The 18195-nt window shown below is 30.7% G+C and overlaps 1 protein-coding gene across 1 annotated transcript in view; it reads left to right on the top strand.

Moving 5' to 3' along the window:
- The window catches only part of LOC129220251 (uncharacterized), a 36466-nt gene that overhangs the window by 11987 nt on the left and 6284 nt on the right, over positions 1-18195 (top strand). Inside the window, exons 3-5 of the mRNA XM_054854629.1 lie at positions 4274-4384; positions 5442-5486; positions 9121-9180. Coding sequence (XP_054710604.1) covers positions 4274-4384; positions 5442-5486; positions 9121-9180 — 216 coding nt within the window. The remainder of the gene's footprint in view (positions 1-4273; positions 4385-5441; positions 5487-9120; positions 9181-18195) is intronic.

An 18195-nucleotide genomic window follows, 5' to 3' on the forward strand; every position in this document is an offset into this window, starting at 1 on the left:
GTTATGCGTATTTTCAATTAGCACAAAAGATAAAAATACATGCATTATCAATTATAATCTGTGCTCACTTTAAACTGAATTAAATCTGAGAGACTATATCTGAAACATTTGTATGTACAATTACGATCAGCTTTTTACATAAAATGACACGTACTTTTTGGTAGCTTACGTGAAACTAAAGCACCAAGACTTAATAAATACCAATTAGCATTAATTTAATACCATGTCATCAGATTCGAATTAAGCTTTAGTTAAAATCCTTAAAAACAATATTTTTGTTCAACTCTGTTTCACTTAAAGAAATTCAAACAATCTTAATTTAACATGTTCTTTTAACGATACAAACTGTATTTCAAAAATAGGAACAGGAAGGAAAAAGAGAGTTATTACAATTCGAAAATTCACCCATGTGACGGGAAAAAATCCAACAAAATAAACATAATTAGTCGCACATCCCAAATGTACCAAAATATGAGGTCGGTGAATAATAAACTTACACTACAATCAATAAACATAGCTAAAGAAACAACTTTCATATGCTGAAAAGAGTTAAGAACGTTGAATGTAAAAAATAAAAAAAAGGACAGACGATAAAATAAAGGCTATGTCCGAATAGGGCAACCAATTTTAAACTAATTTAAAATGAAATTCTAGATGGAAACGTTGTTTTAAGATTTGGACAGCAGCCAAAAAATCTCTTTTAAAACAATTATTAGAATTTTACTTGCTTGCGCATATGCAAAATGGCAACAGGAAAGAAATAAAAATTCCTGAATAACGTTATGTTAATTAACGTTTTAATTAATATCTCTGCTAATTAAAGTCGCACAATTAAGAGATTGATCCTATTGTTTTCTTTGGAAAATTTGGAATTGATCGGTATCTCGTTTGACTCCCGATTCGCAGTGGTTTTAGAGAAGATAGATCTTCAGACAGACAGACAGACAGACGCGAACAGATTTTAATATTGTAGTGGATGGATAATAGTAAAGGATTTTTGAAAGAAAACGAAAAATAATTAAAGAAACCAACAGGATCAAATTTAGTTAAGTTCATCGTAAATTTCAAACCAAAGGACTTATGAAAAAAAAAAAAAACAAGCATTAAGCCATCCTGATCAAGAGAAAATCGTTGAAGATGATGTTAATATTGGGAAAACTATCGTCCCCCCTCGAAGAAAAATTACGACTAGCAAAAATTAAAAAAAATATTAATTAATAAAATAATAACAATAGTAAAAATACACACAATACAAAAAAGAAACACACACGCAAAAGGATTTATCCAAAAATAACACGCAGCAGAGACCGAATTATTTGAAGATAAAAGATTTCGAGGCAATTAAGAGGAAGTGTATCGCGCATGGTCAACAGTACCACCGACCTGCGTAAAGTCAGAAAGATTATTTTCTACTGCAGGAAAGTTGTGCACTAAAATGAGTTCCAGGTTTAGAGACAATTTAATAGATGCATTATGTTTTTTACTATTATTGATTTTTATTATGACCCTTGTTCCTCCATTTTATGTTTATTTACAATACGTTTTCATAAATAATACAATTTTGACCCAAAATTATGAAATATGTCTGCGAAACATTATGTTTTGGACCATTTTTTCGAAAATTTCTAATACCGGTATTCCAATATCACGTTTTAATAAATATCGAATACCGGTATTGAGATTTTGGTACATATTGCATTCCATAATTGCCAGGTTAGATTTTCTCATCTGTAGTAAAAGTCTTCTTAATTAAACCATAGATTTGAAAACACGTGTTTTGGGATAACAAAGAGTCTCAAGAAACGTGCATATCATTGTTTTGTAAATGTTGCATAAGTTTAACTTCAAAATTTATGAAAATTTAATGGAGTTGCTTTAAGTTAATTGAAGAAAAAGATTATAGTTTCATTTGAAAATTAATGCATAAGTTCTTTTGAAATTTAAGTGAAGTAAACAGAAAAATGGAGAATAAGCTCAACATTGAGACCAAGAATTCACTAAGCTTGACAATTTCAGCAAAGTTTACGCTTTTTAAAAAGTTTCAAAGCTTTGTACCTTTAAATTCAGTTGATTCTTATGATATCTAAGAAGTGAAAGCTTTACTATTGTATGAACATAGAAATACGTGACTTGAAAGTTAGCTATAGTGCCTTTAATGTGTGCGTGTGTATGTGTGTTTGTAAAGTAGATTACTTCCTATATTTTTAGGGCTCTATGACAGTGGTTCTCATCCACCGGTCCGCGGAAAAATTTAACCAGTTCTCAGATTTTTACCAGTTAATTCGGTCCGGGATACATTTTGAAATTTTTTTTATTAAATGGTTTAGAGTTTTGAAATTTTTTTGCACTTTTTCACCATCTATCCACACTATTCACCACCAAGCAAAATCATAACATAAATATAAAAAAAAAATTATTTAAATTAAATTTATTTTTAATTTTTTAAGGGGTTACTTTAAATAGATATAACTCAAAATATTCTTGCTCTATTTTAAAAAGTTTTTCAAAAAAAAAATATGCACAAATATCTTTGGAAATTTTAAAAATATCAATTCAATAAAAAAATTAAAAATATTTGAAGAAAAATTTCAAATAATTCAAAGATACTTTTTTTTAAAAAAAATTATATTTTTTTGCAGTAAACGTTTTTTTTTTTCAAATTCCCAAATTCGCCAAATAAAAATTAAAGTAAACTGTTTGAAAAAGATATGCTTCACATTTCATTTCTTTATCTTTATCGGTTCTTGATTTATAAGAGTTTGAATGCAAGAAACAGGGAAATATTGCATCATGGAGAAAAACACGTTTAAAGTTTTAAAGTTAAATACAATATTTAGTTAAATGCATACAACAAAAGTAATTATATCTTTCGTTCTAATTAAAATAGAAACAAAATTCAAACGTTCTTTTAAACAGAAAAAATACGGAGAAGTTTTTTTAAATTATAAAAAAAAAAAAAAAAAAAAATTGCAAAATTTGACGATTTTTGTGTCCCGGATCCCCTCAACGTTTAAAAAGTTTTTTGCTATGCCGTAATTTTAGGCTCTAGAATCCCTAGATTTATCTTTGAAGATTGGCAAATATGGAGTTGGCTCACATTTGTCACATAGTCACGTGTTACGTCTGACATTGTTTAAAAAACTGGACAGAATTCTGCAGTTATTGTTTACTAGTGGGACCCGCACGGCTTTGCCCGTAGTAGAAAATTAAAACTTCATTTGGTTCGTCTGTATATTTACAAATAATGGATGATGAATTTCTCACCAATTCGCTATGTTCATTTGCTCGCCCATGTTACTGTTCCACGTTGAGATAATTTCGTAATTTACTTTTCCACGTTATTATAATTTGCTGGGTAAAATGTTCTTAAAATTGGAATAGAAAAAGAACAAAATCGAATTTTCGAAAAATCGCTTCGAAGTGCACAACCCCATGCTGCAAACTACTTTTGTGTCAATTTTCATGAAAATCGGCCCAACAGTTTAGGCGCTGTGCGCGTCACAGACATCCAGACAGACAGACTTTGAGCTTTATTATTAGTAAAGAAAGATAAAGAAGATAAAGATAATATTCTTCCTTTTTTTCTAAAGGTTCATTTTCTTATAAATATTAAGAAAAATAAACTGCTTATCCTATGGGATAAACATAATTGTAAATAAATGATGGCAAAAAATAACTCTCATTCTCTATTAACTGATACCTTTTACTAACTGGTTAAGTTTTAAAAAAAAAGAGGGAAGGAAAAATAATCAGTTTGCGAAAGATCTCCAGACTTTACCTGTCCGTTGGGACAAAAAGGTCGGGAAAATCTGCTTTATGATCATAAGCAGGGTTGTCAACCTTGGGGAACAATTTGAAGAGCATCTGTGGTGATTTTCAAATTTTGAGGTATTTTGCACAAAATTCAATTAAAAAAAAAATTGCTTTTGAGCTTCGATAATCATTTTAAGCACTACCATAAATTTAAAAACAGCTTTAAATATTATGTCATGCTTGAAATCGCTCGGTCAGAAAATGCGGATCAAGATAACTTTTTTGAGGCGTTACGGAGTTTCGCTATTTTTGCGGAGCAACTCCACAAGATGCGGAGCAGTTGCCAACCCTGTAAAGATTCGAATTTGAAGCAATTCATAAAAAACTGAGGAACGTTGAATTCATTTTTGCTCTTTGACGTTTAAAATCTATTGTAAAATTGTTTTATTGATCTTCCCTTTAAAAATAAAGATTCAAAGTTTTTATGTTGTTTACGCTTACTTTTGCTTTTCTTTTTTAGTTGCGAAATCGTACGGCTTTTGCCCTCCATGACTGCGATTTGGGATTTCTTGAAAGATATGACCCACCAACTATAGAAAAAATTTCTTGTAGTCTTGACCGTGATATAGGCGTAAGTAATTGTTTTCAAATTCCTGAAATGCAATTTGAGTATGAAATAGTTTATTTTACGACGTTTCAGGTTTTATTTCTTTATAACATTAGCACACTGCTTATATTTTTTAATTTTAACATTTATTGGATTTTATATTATATTATTACTTTACCTTTAAGCGATCTATGCTCTTGGAAAAGTTATTCATATTATTGTTGAAATGCGCAAAACATAACGTTATTGATGATTAAGAATTCTGGCAAAATACTTAAATAATTATTTTATGCACACTGAAATTTATTCGGACAAACAGCTGCAAATTTGAAGCTTAATATAGGATTTAAATTTCGAACACTCATGTTCAATGTATGGCTTAAATTTATCCAAAACAATGACATCACCTTTCTATACGCTCTGCGATAGTAAGTTGTTTAAGTTAATTTAAATTTAACTTCGGATTTTAATTTGGTTTTTGAATATAATATACCATTCTCAAAATACTGCATAATACGCCTCGTCTCAGGAGGATTTAATCGCATGCAGACCTTTACGTGGAGCCTCAAAGTTAAAGAAGAGATAAATTTAATTTTTCAAAATGAATTTTTAAATATTTAGACAAGTTTATAGTAAAAAAGTAACAACATAGAAAAATGATATTATTGTTAAATATTTATGTCATTAATACATATATACCTTTATTATATATATATATATATATATATATATATATATATATATATATATATATATATATATATATATATATATATACTGTCCATAATACATTACTAGTGAGTATTAAAAGGATAATCCACTGGAAGTTCCGTGAAAAATTGCGCATACATGTCCTTACGTTTAGTTTCAATGCATATTTATGAAATGAGAACAGAAAATATTGATTTTTAAACTTTGAATTACATACATACGAAGGTGATTGTCACAAATGTGCGTTTAAACTGCAAGTGTTTTCTGCCGTGCTCCATTTTTCTTTTCAATTAAAAAAAAATGTTTAGTTTCAATACAAAAATATAATTTAAAGTTGTCATTCTGTAATATGTTTCTTTTTGTCTTCTAGTATCCATGTTTTAGTGAAGCCTACAACGCAATGAAAAACTACGAAGTAATTATTCATATTATCTTGCTTGGAAAATTTTTCCAAAATTTTTCCAAAATTTAGCCAAAAGGCAATTAAAAATGTATTACCTAATTTCTGAGTAACAATTTTTTTGTTCATATTTGTAGCCATGGACATTTCAGAATCATCTGAACTAATCAATAATTATATCTATATATATAAAAATGGAGTTTGGTAAATTTGTTCCCTAAGATCTCAGAAACTACTCGGCAGGTTTGGCTGAATCTTTCACCGTTTGTTCAGTTTGGTACTGGGAAGGTTTATAGACCAGTTCGAAAAAAATCCAATTGATAGTTCACTTTTTATTCCAATTTTTGTCCCAATTTTCGCATAAATGCCCCAATATGGGGGTGGAAAAAAAACGTGCACATATTATTATTTGTCCATCGAAAGCGCCAATTTTTCTGCTGAAGATAGCATCTGTTCGAAGTTTCTAAGTTGAATAAAAAACGAGCTATGAGCTTTTTTGTTCCCTGTTCGAAGGCTTTCATCAACCCAAGTCATTATTTAGTGTGTCATCTCAACTCCTAAGAATTGTTGTATTGTTGAACATTTTTGCGTTTCGTCTGACTTTTTGAGGCTTTTCTCAAGTCAAATCTTAAAGTAACGTTTTCCCACAAGATTGGCTAAAAATAAATGGATTTGGCTGATCATTTTAGTTTTAAACGGAACTTATGTAATTAATGGTTTATTATTATTATTTATGCTGATTGGACACTTGTTCGCCAGAATTTTTTTCAGAAAGATTTCAGTAGCTGATGCATTTGGCAGTTTTTTCCAGTCGCTGTTTTTTAGCCCAAAGACTACGTAATAATGTTTCTCAGCTTTCACCATATAAACAAAATATCGCCAATCAAATATACTTTAAAAAAAAAAAAATACTGTGTAAAATAATTCAACAACTAAATTAGGCAATTCCATAAACCACACAAAAACTTCCATCAATTTTTCTTTTTGCACGATTTCAAACAATCGCCAAATTTTACTACTTATTTTGGAAACATTTCGGATGAAACCGTTTAGCGCCATTTTTTTTTGACCAAAAGTATCTCAGCATCTGGCAATAATATTTCTATAATAAAAATTAGTAAGGAGGAGGAGTATTATCGAAAGTGTCCCAAAATGATTCTCGCAAATTTGGTAAGATTTTAAACCGCACCAAGTGTTCACAAAAATTGAAATTTCCCAAAATAACTAAAGCAAGTGTAAGGGGAACACGGCTACATTTTTTAAAACAGTTCGTACATCAATAGCCATACAGAGAAGGTTTTAGATTTAAAAAAAAAAAGTACTAACAGATAAATCTTTTTAAACATGAAAAGTCTAATTTCATATTTCGGAAATTCTTCAAATTTGTATATGCTTAAATGTTGTGCTTTCGTTTCTAATTGAGTACTATTTTGTTCTTTATACTTATTGCTATTTTAGTTTAATGAGTAAGGAAGAAGCTCGATTTTCAATCACGTCAAAAAGGTTCGTTTTAAATTCTTTCGCTTAAAACAGAAAACAAGGGCAAGTAACGATTGTTTCTCATAATTATTACTGACCCAGGCAACGCCGGGTATTTTTGCTAGTTTTATCTAAAATCAGACCTATATTGATTACTCTAAAAATCAACCGTTGAGAATAACAAACTTCTTTTCAATCCCTAATTTGAAGCATTACGTTTTTCACTGTAAATTTTTGGATAGTCTTCTGATGTCTTCTATGGAAGGAATACGGCGGGTGTATAGCACACAATTTGGTTTCTTTATCAAAGAACATTTCACGTCTGGTATACCGTTAAAGTGACCAGAAGTTTTTTTTCCTCAAAACGGGACGTTTTGAAATTTTAAGCAACACTGCTTAATATTAGAAAAAAAAAAACTGTTTGTGCTTATTACTAAGAATAAAAATGAACAGCTAAAGAGAAGAATGGTTCCTCTGATTTCAATAGACACACATATAATACACTGAGTCAATCATTATCAATAAAAACCTTTACCTGAGAACTTTACAACTTTGTGTTTTCTATTGTCCGTTTTTCAAGAGAAGGCACTTCGCCACGCCCCCTTGAAAGCAAAGTTCCATTTTACACGGGGATGATCGGTACGCAATCCACGCGCTTCTAAAGGAGACAAACCAAACAACCTTAACTTGGGTGTGCATTTTAATGTGTAAAAAAGGTCTTTTTGTCCTTTACATCACTTGCTTCACTTGTCTGATGTCATTTTAGTTATTCTTACATTTTAAAAACTGCTGCTTTTACAACGAAATGCTATGATCCGAATATACCTTCTGCCGAAAACAGCGATATAGAATCATCGGATACCATGTGACGAGGGTGGAGCCAAGGGCCTTCTTGTGAAAAACGGACAATATTTCCGTCTCTTAGACCAGAGTTTTCAGATAAAAAGTTTTGAAAATAAACAAAACACTAGTTAAAATTAACTAAACATATCTGACATGTGTGAGAACTGTATCAGCTTTCTACCATTTTAAAAGCTTCAATTGTATAACAGCACTTGAATTTTTCTAACACATTCCCTATATTTTTACCCACAATATTTAAAGTGACATAATAAATAAAAGAAGCCAAATCGGCTAGTATTTGCCAAATATGGCTGCCATTTTCGACACTGATCTATTAATCGCGTGATTATCCTTCCTTTGCTTAAATTTTACTGATATTTTTTCACTTATATGATTAATTTGATCACCCTTTTTTTTTAAACCATCTCTGCTCACGTTTCTAAGACTTTTTTTTTTTTTTTAATTTCTTAGAGAAGGTTGCTAACTTTCTGAAAACGGGACATTTCTGCGTCCCGACACAGTGAGCTGCGACAATGGGGCAGGCTGCAGAAATTTTGACTGTCCCGGCGGGACGTATGGTTACCTTAGATCACCCAAGACTGTTTTCTTCCATCGCTCTACACACTGTAAAAAACAAAAAACAAAACTGTCTGTCGTAATGTGATCTGCATGTCCGTTTTTACTTCTTAAAACTAGTCTAGATGGAATATATTGAAAAATTCTTGAGTTTGTTTCTGTGAGAGGATAAAGTAGCATTTTCCATTCTTTCATTATAGTGTACGAAATAGGGATACAACGCCTAGAGAGTTGGGGGGGGGGGGGGGCAACCAATAATCGTACCATAGGGCATAGAAAAATATTTCCTGTGGTTGGACGGAATTGGAAGTTCTCTTTCATGGAGGTACATGAGCCTATCTTTACGCTCCTCAATGTTTTGTCTTTAGATTATTCTTTCTTATTAGGCATACGGCCCTCTCGTACACTTCGGATTTAACTTCGCTGTGTTTGCGATGAAATAGACCAATGATTGGTGAAAATCGCCCTGATAGTGCAACATACTTGTTAATAATGAGTTATTTTTCAGCAAAAATATCTGCCATTCTCTGTATATTTCCTCTAGAAAATTCTTTCTCAGAGTATATCGTTAGTTTAGATTGCATTCTGATATCACAACGAAGGAAAAGCTTTAACTTCTTATCACATTCAAAACGCAAAAATCCCACAATGTAAGTTTTTACATTAACATTTGAATAAATTAGTGTTTTCTTTGTAAACCTCATGATGTCAAAAGTGTTCTCAAAAAAATTATATTTTCCCTTTCTTTCAGCGGGAGACATCTCGTGATATAAGAAGAGTAGACGAAAAATATGAAATTGAAAACGGAAAGGTAGGTATATTTATAAAACTTCTTTTTTTTCTCCCTTAACACAATTTTCACTATAAAATATTCATGAATACTCGCAATTTCCAAAAAAAAATACTATACCCGTTTCCAAAACATTGTTTGAAGTCATATTCGTTTTACTTTTTCTTTTGCATACCTTATTTTACTTTTCATTAACGTGACAAATACACAAACACATACACACACACTCACACACACGCAATGTTTAGTGTTCCTCTTTCTCTCACTTTCCTTATATTTTTACTTGTTAACTCGACCCGTTAGCACCTTTATTGGGGGCATAATACAAATACAGTCGAACCTTCGTATATCGAACTTCTACATATCGAAATTTTCTTTATATCAAAATCCCAGCAAATTTCTATGTTCATTACATAGAAAAATTGTTTCTATATATCGAAAAAATCTCTATATATCGAAATTTTTTTCCGAGACATTCGTAGATTTTTTTTTTTTTTTTCACTTTTGACTGTTTGCCTCATGAAAACTGAAGGTTACGGGAGAAAATTATCTTCACTAAAGGTTGCTACGAAACTCATTTGGAATCTGGGGTTGAGGGGTGTGTAGATAAGTCGTTGTTCCGTTCTGGAGTTCTTAAATTCCCTCAAGTTTATTTCAAATCTTAGTTTTAACCAGTAACACTGTAAAATCAGTTTCAAGTTATCCCTTTTGTCTGTTGATTCTCATTCCTAGTCTTTTTAGCTTCAGTAAAAATCATTCAAGTCAGGTAGAATAATTTTTTACTTTTCTCCGATTACATTGTCAAAACGAAAATCCCCCTAATGTTGCGGATCAAGTTGAATTGCCGAAGAAGGAAGATGTATGAAGGCGCAAAAATGTAATTTCGGTTAATTCTTTAATTATTAATTTTCATTTAATCCGACGCTCGTATAAATTAGAAATAGGGTTTCATTCATGAAAATTAGCTTAAATTTTAATATTTTAGGAGATTTTTAGGATAAAATAAAATTGTTTCCATATATCGAAATTTCTATATATCGAATTTTTTTTTTCCGGCAATTTGCTACTTCGATATATAGTGTATGTATTTTTGTACACTTTTAGGCAAATTGTAGGCTTTTACTTTAAAAATAATATCAAAGTATGGCCGCACTTGATTTACATATGCTTATTCGATTACATAAAACGAAAAAGAATAAAGTGCGACCATGAACAAAGTAAAAATATACTGAAACCATTCTACAAAAAAACTTTGCAGCCGTTACCAATCTAAAGTAGCTGAATATAAATAATTATTTCTTAACGCAATACATTGGAGCTGTGAAGGAGGCGAAATGGTACAAGGAAAATATACGTGAATATCGAAAAACTTTTCTTGACATTAAGCGACAATGATATGAAAGGAATACGTTCTATGAGTCACATGAAAGCTTTGAAATTTTTAATTCTTTAAACATTTATTTCAGACATTAGCTTCAAGCAAAGTTTGTCTCAGGTAAAAGAAAACTCAAATGTCAAATGTCTCGTTTATCATGACATTTTATATCTGAAGAAGCAAAGCGAAGAATTAAACACAAGTTCGAATACGGATGGATCCTACTAAGAACTGATTCCGAATATATTTTGGCAATAATTGCTTCTACGGGTGCGGCATAATCGAACTTTTCCTTCATTTCAGCGTAATTTGGACGTTGGGAAAAATTACCTTGGACACTAATTCTTTCAGAACGAAAGATGAAATATATCACGAATGTAAATTTGAGTGCAGCGAATGTGTACCTTTTTAATGTCTTCAAAATTCCAAAAAAAAAAAAAAAAAAAAAAAAAAATTAAAATTAAAGTAATATTGACACTTGGAAAAACATTTAGATTTATCTCTATCATCAATATTTCTCCTTTTTTACTGAAAAACATATCATTTTTTTCCAACGTATGTGTAAACTGATACAAAAAAAAAAAAAAAGGTTAATGTTTTGAAATTTAGCTCAGAGTTGAGCAATTTAGTTATTAAGTCCTCAATTGCAATCAAAAAATTGTCAATTTAACAGAAAACAGAAAGATACTTTCACATGTATACAGTCGTAATACGTATTTTAAAAAAGTTAAATTTCTTTGAAGTTTTAAGTTAAATATATTTTTTTCTTAATATGTGAGATTTCAGAAAAAATGCCTTTCGAATAGTTGAAGGCAAGGACTTAATTCTCTGCTTTAGTTTTTAACTTAAATTTTAAATTTTATTATTTATTAGATTTATTAGTCCGATTTTTTTTTAAATTGAAGAATTAAGTTGTTCATTAAAAAATTTTGCGTGAAAAAGCCATGTCACTCTGAATTTTCCAAAAAGAATGTATTTTGGAAGCATTATTTCTCTGCAAATTTAATTGTGAACTTGATTTAGAAGGGGGGAAAATAAATTATTTTTTAAATTTTGCCAGTTCTGCTCCTAGATAATCTAATACTTTCTGTCTTCTTACAGCAATGTTTGACGTCTTATCTTACACGATGTCTTGAAGAGACCAATGAATGCTTCTGACGCAATCTCATTGCTTTTAATTAAAAAAAAAAAGAAAGATCTAGCTAATAGTGTACTGTACAATAATTTCATCAATTGTAAACTGAAGTATTAAAGTTTTTCATAACAGCATAGTATTGATGTCTCCTTTTTTTTGAGGATTACTTTTCGTAGTATTCAATGCCATAAAATCGGCAGAAAAAAAAAAAAAATGTTTACTAACGACAAAAATCAACAAATTTCATTCTTTATTATTTACAACTTCATAACTCAACAACAATGCTTTTTCCTCTGAAAGGCGTCTTTCTTTTAAAATATCAATCAATATGGATCAAGGATAGAAAAAATTTAATCCTTGGCATGTTTTATCATTTCATCTTTCCATTTTAACAAATGAGTGCATGCTACGCAGAATAAGGGAAATTACACAATATTTAGATACACAATATTAGGGTCTTTAGATCACGTATGACCGTCAGAGTTTGACTATAATGAAAAAGGACCAATTTTTCAATTACAGTAGGCGCCGCTAAATGTGATCACTTTGGGACAAATACAATTTGATAACAAAAACTGACTGATAACAATAACCGAAATGAATCCAGGAGACACAAAATAATTATTTTTTTCCAATTAAGGGGCATTTATTTTGGCAACCTCAAATTAAAATCACAGTGACTCAACTAAACGCTCTTTCAAATTATAAATTATCAAATTAACAGAATGGAAATATCTGAATTATAAAAAGTTAAAGCTAAATTTTGCAATTTTTAATCACATAGTAATAGGTGAAGTAAAATATGACCGTTTTCCCTGACATTCGTAAACCAGTTTCAAAGCACATTCAGCTTTTCTATCTTTTCCAGCATGGTTTTGCTTGTTGTTTAAATTTTAATTTAATTTCGCTTTGTTTTCAATCTCGACACAATTCTTTAATAGTTTACAAAGTAATGGCAACAATGGAGGCCCTACATCAATCCCTGTAACATGTCCAGCGACTGATTTTTTTTAGGTGCAAAAGAAAGTTTTCTTAAAGAGAGTCTGTGGTCACTGGAGGGTGAACTTTCTGTAGCTTCATTCCTAGAAAAATTTTGAACTGTTATTGAAAACCACAAAATGCTACACAGAAAGTTAGTCTCGTCAGTTTGCCTATGTATTTCTGTTAATTGAGGAACAAAAACGGGGAAAAAATTTAAAGTTTATGAAAAAGCGATAACAATAAACGAAGACGTTGATTACAATATCCGACTTTTTTAACGTGTGTTAACATACAAGTGTTCCGGGACTTCGTGATTCTGATAACATTAAGCGAATGATAACATTAAGCGGCGCCTATTGTATTTTGTTTTTATTTACACACAGATGTTTTCAATTTTCGTTCTAGGGCAACTCCACGGGTAACTGACTGACATTCACAGAGCAAAACGATATGTATTTTGAAACATAAACCACAAAATATTAACTTATAAAAAGATATTTTCTCCTCGTTTATTGTACTTTTTAAGCTGAATTTTATGGTATAATTGAATTTCCAAAATAAATATTGGGTGATTTTAGAAAAATTGTTAAAAGCTTGGTAACTGACTGACATGAATGCAACCTATGTGAAAAGTAATATTGATCTAATAAGATTTTTCTGAAAATAAAAGAAATTTTTATTAAATTCAAATCGGGATAAGAGAACAATGAATAAACTTTCGGCCTATGGCATTTGAGTTGTAAAATATTGCTACAATAAAGAACTATAGTAATTAGAACTGCTTGGTAACTGACTGACATTTCTGAAATTTTCTTAATATACTAAAGCAAATGTTTAAAATTAAGCAGCAAAACAAATAAATATAAGTTTACGTAAAAGGCAAGCAATGAAAATACATTTGTTTGATTTGATACAGTGGATTCCGGTCAATTGAATCAGTGAAAACTTGAATCAACCGCTTTAATAAATCAAATTGCCAAAAACAGAACAAAATCCAGCTTTATTGAATTAGCCGCTTTATTGAATCAGCCGCTTTATGGAATCAACAAGTGGGATTCATATACTCGGCGACCAGTGTATTACTAAAATAAAGATTAGCAGTATTTACGACAAGTTGGTAATTCACTGACAGATTGGCAACTGAATGATATTACAAACATGCATCATTCGTCTATAAAATTCCTCTGCCAAAATCTTTCCTCAAATATCTCCTCTGGTCTGAACTTCTTCAAAATTGGCAGGAAATCTGGGACACTGCAGAAACTGGTCGGAGAGTTCATGATTTCCTGCCAAAAGTAAAACTAAATCAACGCTGCAAACATCCAGTAGAAGTATAATTTCTCAGTGCACATGGACCATTTCCATCGTATTTACACAGATTTAAGTTAATTAGCTCACCATTATGTGTATGCAGTCAACCCGGAACTCCTGAACATTACATATTCAACTGTCCTCTAACCAGCTCTTTCCATTGCACTTACAATTCCAACTTTTCTTTCTCCAAAAATATTTCACGCATTCTATCTCATCCAGTTACACGCAAGAATATCCATAAAATAATGTCGCTTCTCATATCTCAAGCAGATGACTTTAAATATCCAGCCTAAAAATTTTCAAACTTGCCGTTTGCATTGTATTTACCAGCCATCCCAGTCTTATTTAGCTTCTTCACTTGTATATTAGTTCTTTTTATTTAGTTCTTTTTATTGTTTGCTATCTTATTATTGTTATTGGTTTTTGTAATTATCAAAATTGTTCCAGCGAGTGTCGCTCGTGATCTGTTCTGTTCCCCCCAGTCACCACATCCGGTTAAACCTTCACCGGGGTTGGTACGGTGGTGATTGGTGGGGTTTAAATAAATAAATAAATAAACATGCGTCACAAAATATCTATTAAAAAAAAACATTTTCTCCTAGTTTATCGATTTCTTCAAGCTGAATCTAATGGTATAATTGAATTTTTAAAAATTTATTTTAGATGATTTTAAAAAATGTTAAAACCATAGTAACTGACTGACATAAATGCAATCTGAAAAAACAGTAATATAGATTCAATAAAATATTCTCCTCCGAAAGCAAAACGAATTATTCCTAAATTTCAATTGGGATCAAAAAGAAAAATGAATAACCTTCCGGCATAAACCATTTGATTTCAAAATTATTACGAAAATAACAAAATTAGAGTAATTAGAATAGCTTCGTGAGGTAACTGACTGACATTTGTGAATTTCCTATATATCCTAACATAAAAAATTCAGAATTACGCAGTAAAACATACAAATAAGTGTACACAAAAGCAGAGCTTTCTTTGCCTTCAGGGCTAGCCCAGGGGATCCTCAGCCTATGAGGACCCCCAAAATGATAGACCGTATAGAAAATTACTACAAAATGTAGTTTTAATATGCTTATTACGACGTTTAAAAGCAAGGGCGATACAAAACGTGTATATATATATATATATATATATATATATATATATATATATATATATATATATATATATATATAAGATTGGTTTTTAACATAAAAATAACAATTTTGTGCTACCTAGTATTTTGTTCAAGTAGTTTATTTTTACACCTCAGTGTACCCTAGCTGTAGTATATAAAATAACAAAAACTGTAGGTGATTGGAACTCTGCAGCACTTCCTTCGATAGTATTTTTTTGTAGCATCTATAAATGTGTTTGACCGAATGTCTAACAGCCTTAAAATTTGTAAATAAAACTCTACGCAAAAGAAAAACTATTAAAATAAGACTTTTTTCTATCGATAACCTTTTTTCCCCCTCATATTTTTTTTAATTACTAGAAGATTTGAAAATCTTTCCCTTTTCTTCAATATTTAAAAATGGATCACATCCTTGTAAAATTATTGAGCTATAAAAAATAAACTATTTCTATTTCCTCTACATCATCTTAGCCACTCATATGCTTGAACAAGTCCTTTTATTAAGAATTTCACCTTAGCCTTTCCCCTATTACCATCTATCATACTACAAAATATCACAAGAAACACTATAGAAATGTTCTTTACAAGCAGTCACTTCCGAAATTTCTGATTTTTATTCCTCCCTGTAAAAGCTGTGATATTGTAAATTTGTCATTTGGCAGTACTGATTGTAAAATACCTCTTTTGTTTTGAAATGATGTATTTTTCGAATACTAGGCAATTATTAACACGCTTTTATTAGCTTCACCTGTATGTATGTATGTATGTATGTATGTATCTTGTAACGGAATCTTGCAGCTCAAATTTCGTCCACTTCCTGCGATCGGATTCTTTTGAAATCTGGCACGCGACCTCATACCCGATGACAATGCAATATTCTATAATCAAATTAATTAATTAACTCTTTTAATTGTTAGTTTCCTCCAATTTTAATCAATATTTTGGCATAAATCCAGCAATGTGAAAAAGGAAAAATTTAAAAAAATACATTAAAAAATGCTCGCAAAAATTATTTAAAAGTATCTACTAAAACCTTTAATTTTTTTGCATCATACAAAATGTTCCAAGGTAATTAGAACACGAAAAATAATTGTTTTTAACTAATTTCATGCCAAAATTTAGGTGAGCCTTCAATTGGAAATTCAATGCTGATCAGACCATTGTTGAACAAAACTTTTATTCAAATGCATCTCAAATTTTCAAAGTAATATAAATATGATTTCCGCAAACATACATCGATGACTCACAGTAGCTTCCCATCGGGGTGCCCTTGTCTTAACTTTAAGATACTACGTCGCACTCGTTTTATAAATAATTTCGTCGCCTGATAATTCTCCAACGTAAGACTAAAAAACAGAAAAATAAAATAATAGTTTAAAAAACTAAAAAACACGCTTTCGTAGCAAAATGAACTAAAAAGTGAAAAATAATCTTTGGATGATAGTAGCTGACCAATCACTTAATTTTAATGTAATACAAAAAAGCGTGGGGGGCTTCTTATCAGTTGTCTTGAATTTCTTCCATTTCTTGTCCAAGCAAAAATATAAATATAAAGCACCCCACGGTTTTTGTATTGCATTAAAATTAAGAGATTCGTCAACTACTATCATCCAAAGATTATTTTTCACTTTTTAGTTCATTTTGCTACGAAAGCGTGTTTTTTAGTTTTTTAAACTATTATTTTATTTGTATTATTGTTGCGACTGTAACTGGATTCTTTCTGTAGTGTGTAATACTTTTAATAAATAAATTATTTTAATAAATAATTTTCTTTTAATAAATAATAAATATAAATAAATAAAACCGTTACGACAGACAGAATTTCGAGTTTTTTATCCTAAATGAAAGAACACCATAGAAGAAAAAACTTATTGTGTTAAGAAACAATATGTTCTTTCTAACGGTCTTAACGAAAAGAAGATGCGAAGTGACAAACTTGAGCTACAGCGCTTTGAAAATAGGCTATTTTTCACTTGAACAGTTTCGATAGCCACTTTGACGGTTTTGATAGCCAATATCATTTAGAAAATATACATTTAAGCTCTGAAACTGTAACCTATTAAAAAAAAGTATTTTTATACTAAAATCACGAAGTACGAGTCTTTGAAATTTTTTTTCAGATTTTTTGACAATCTAAAATGCAAAAAAAAAAAAAAAAAAAAAATCCCAATCGCGCTTTTCCATGAGTTTACACGCATGCTACACTAAATCTAACGAGATCAAATTCACAAAAATACTTGAATATATTAACGACCAAACTTACTTTAAGCTCTTAAAATTTCAAGCTTCCAGCATGATAAAGTTTTCTGCAATCTTAGCCTAGATTACAAATTGTCAAAAAAAGCTGATGGTTTTCGCAATCACCAGTTGCGACAGGACACTGCTCATTGGCATAGGCGGATTTAAGCCTAAATATTTGGGGGTGCAACAATAACAGGGATCTGGGGAGGGGGAGTAGTCCTGGAATAACAAGGCAGTGGCGAAATCAGAAAATAATTTTAGGGCGGGACATACTTTTAAGTCTAAAAAACGCGATGTAAACCATATTTAGTAAGATTAGAGGGGATGGGCAATTCTTAACGTTTCAAACTGCAGAGAAAGTCTTAAACGATAGTCGATATTAGAAGCAATGGGTGAATCCAGCTACTGGTTTGGAATGGGATTCACGCCCCAGAAAAAATTAGAAATAGTAGTTTTGAAAACGCAGTTTTACAGTTCTTGGTGATATTTTAGGGGCAAGAAAGGTACGTGTGGCTCCAAGGCTATTTTTAGAAAGTTTAGTCTTATAAATGTGATTATAGTCCATATTTATAGTTTGGGTTAGGAATGAGACTCATAGACTGTCTCCAACCGATTTTTTGGAAAGCAGATAGAAATGCGTACCCCCCTCCTCTCCCACACGCTACCTCTTTAACTTTTCATAATTGAAGTTTCAAAAATACTACGGAGAACAATTTTTGATGCTGTTACCGGACAGGGTGTTCTGGAGCACTCCCCTGGAAAATTTTCGAAATTAAAGTCCTAAAAATGAAGTTCTTCTGCAATACTCCATGGTATTAAGAAAAATGATTCTCCCACTTAAATATTTCGAAATAG

Source organism: Uloborus diversus, chromosome 1, assembly GCF_026930045.1.
Source record: "Uloborus diversus isolate 005 chromosome 1, Udiv.v.3.1, whole genome shotgun sequence".
In the NCBI taxonomy this organism is placed as follows: Eukaryota; Metazoa; Arthropoda; class Arachnida; order Araneae; family Uloboridae; genus Uloborus; species Uloborus diversus.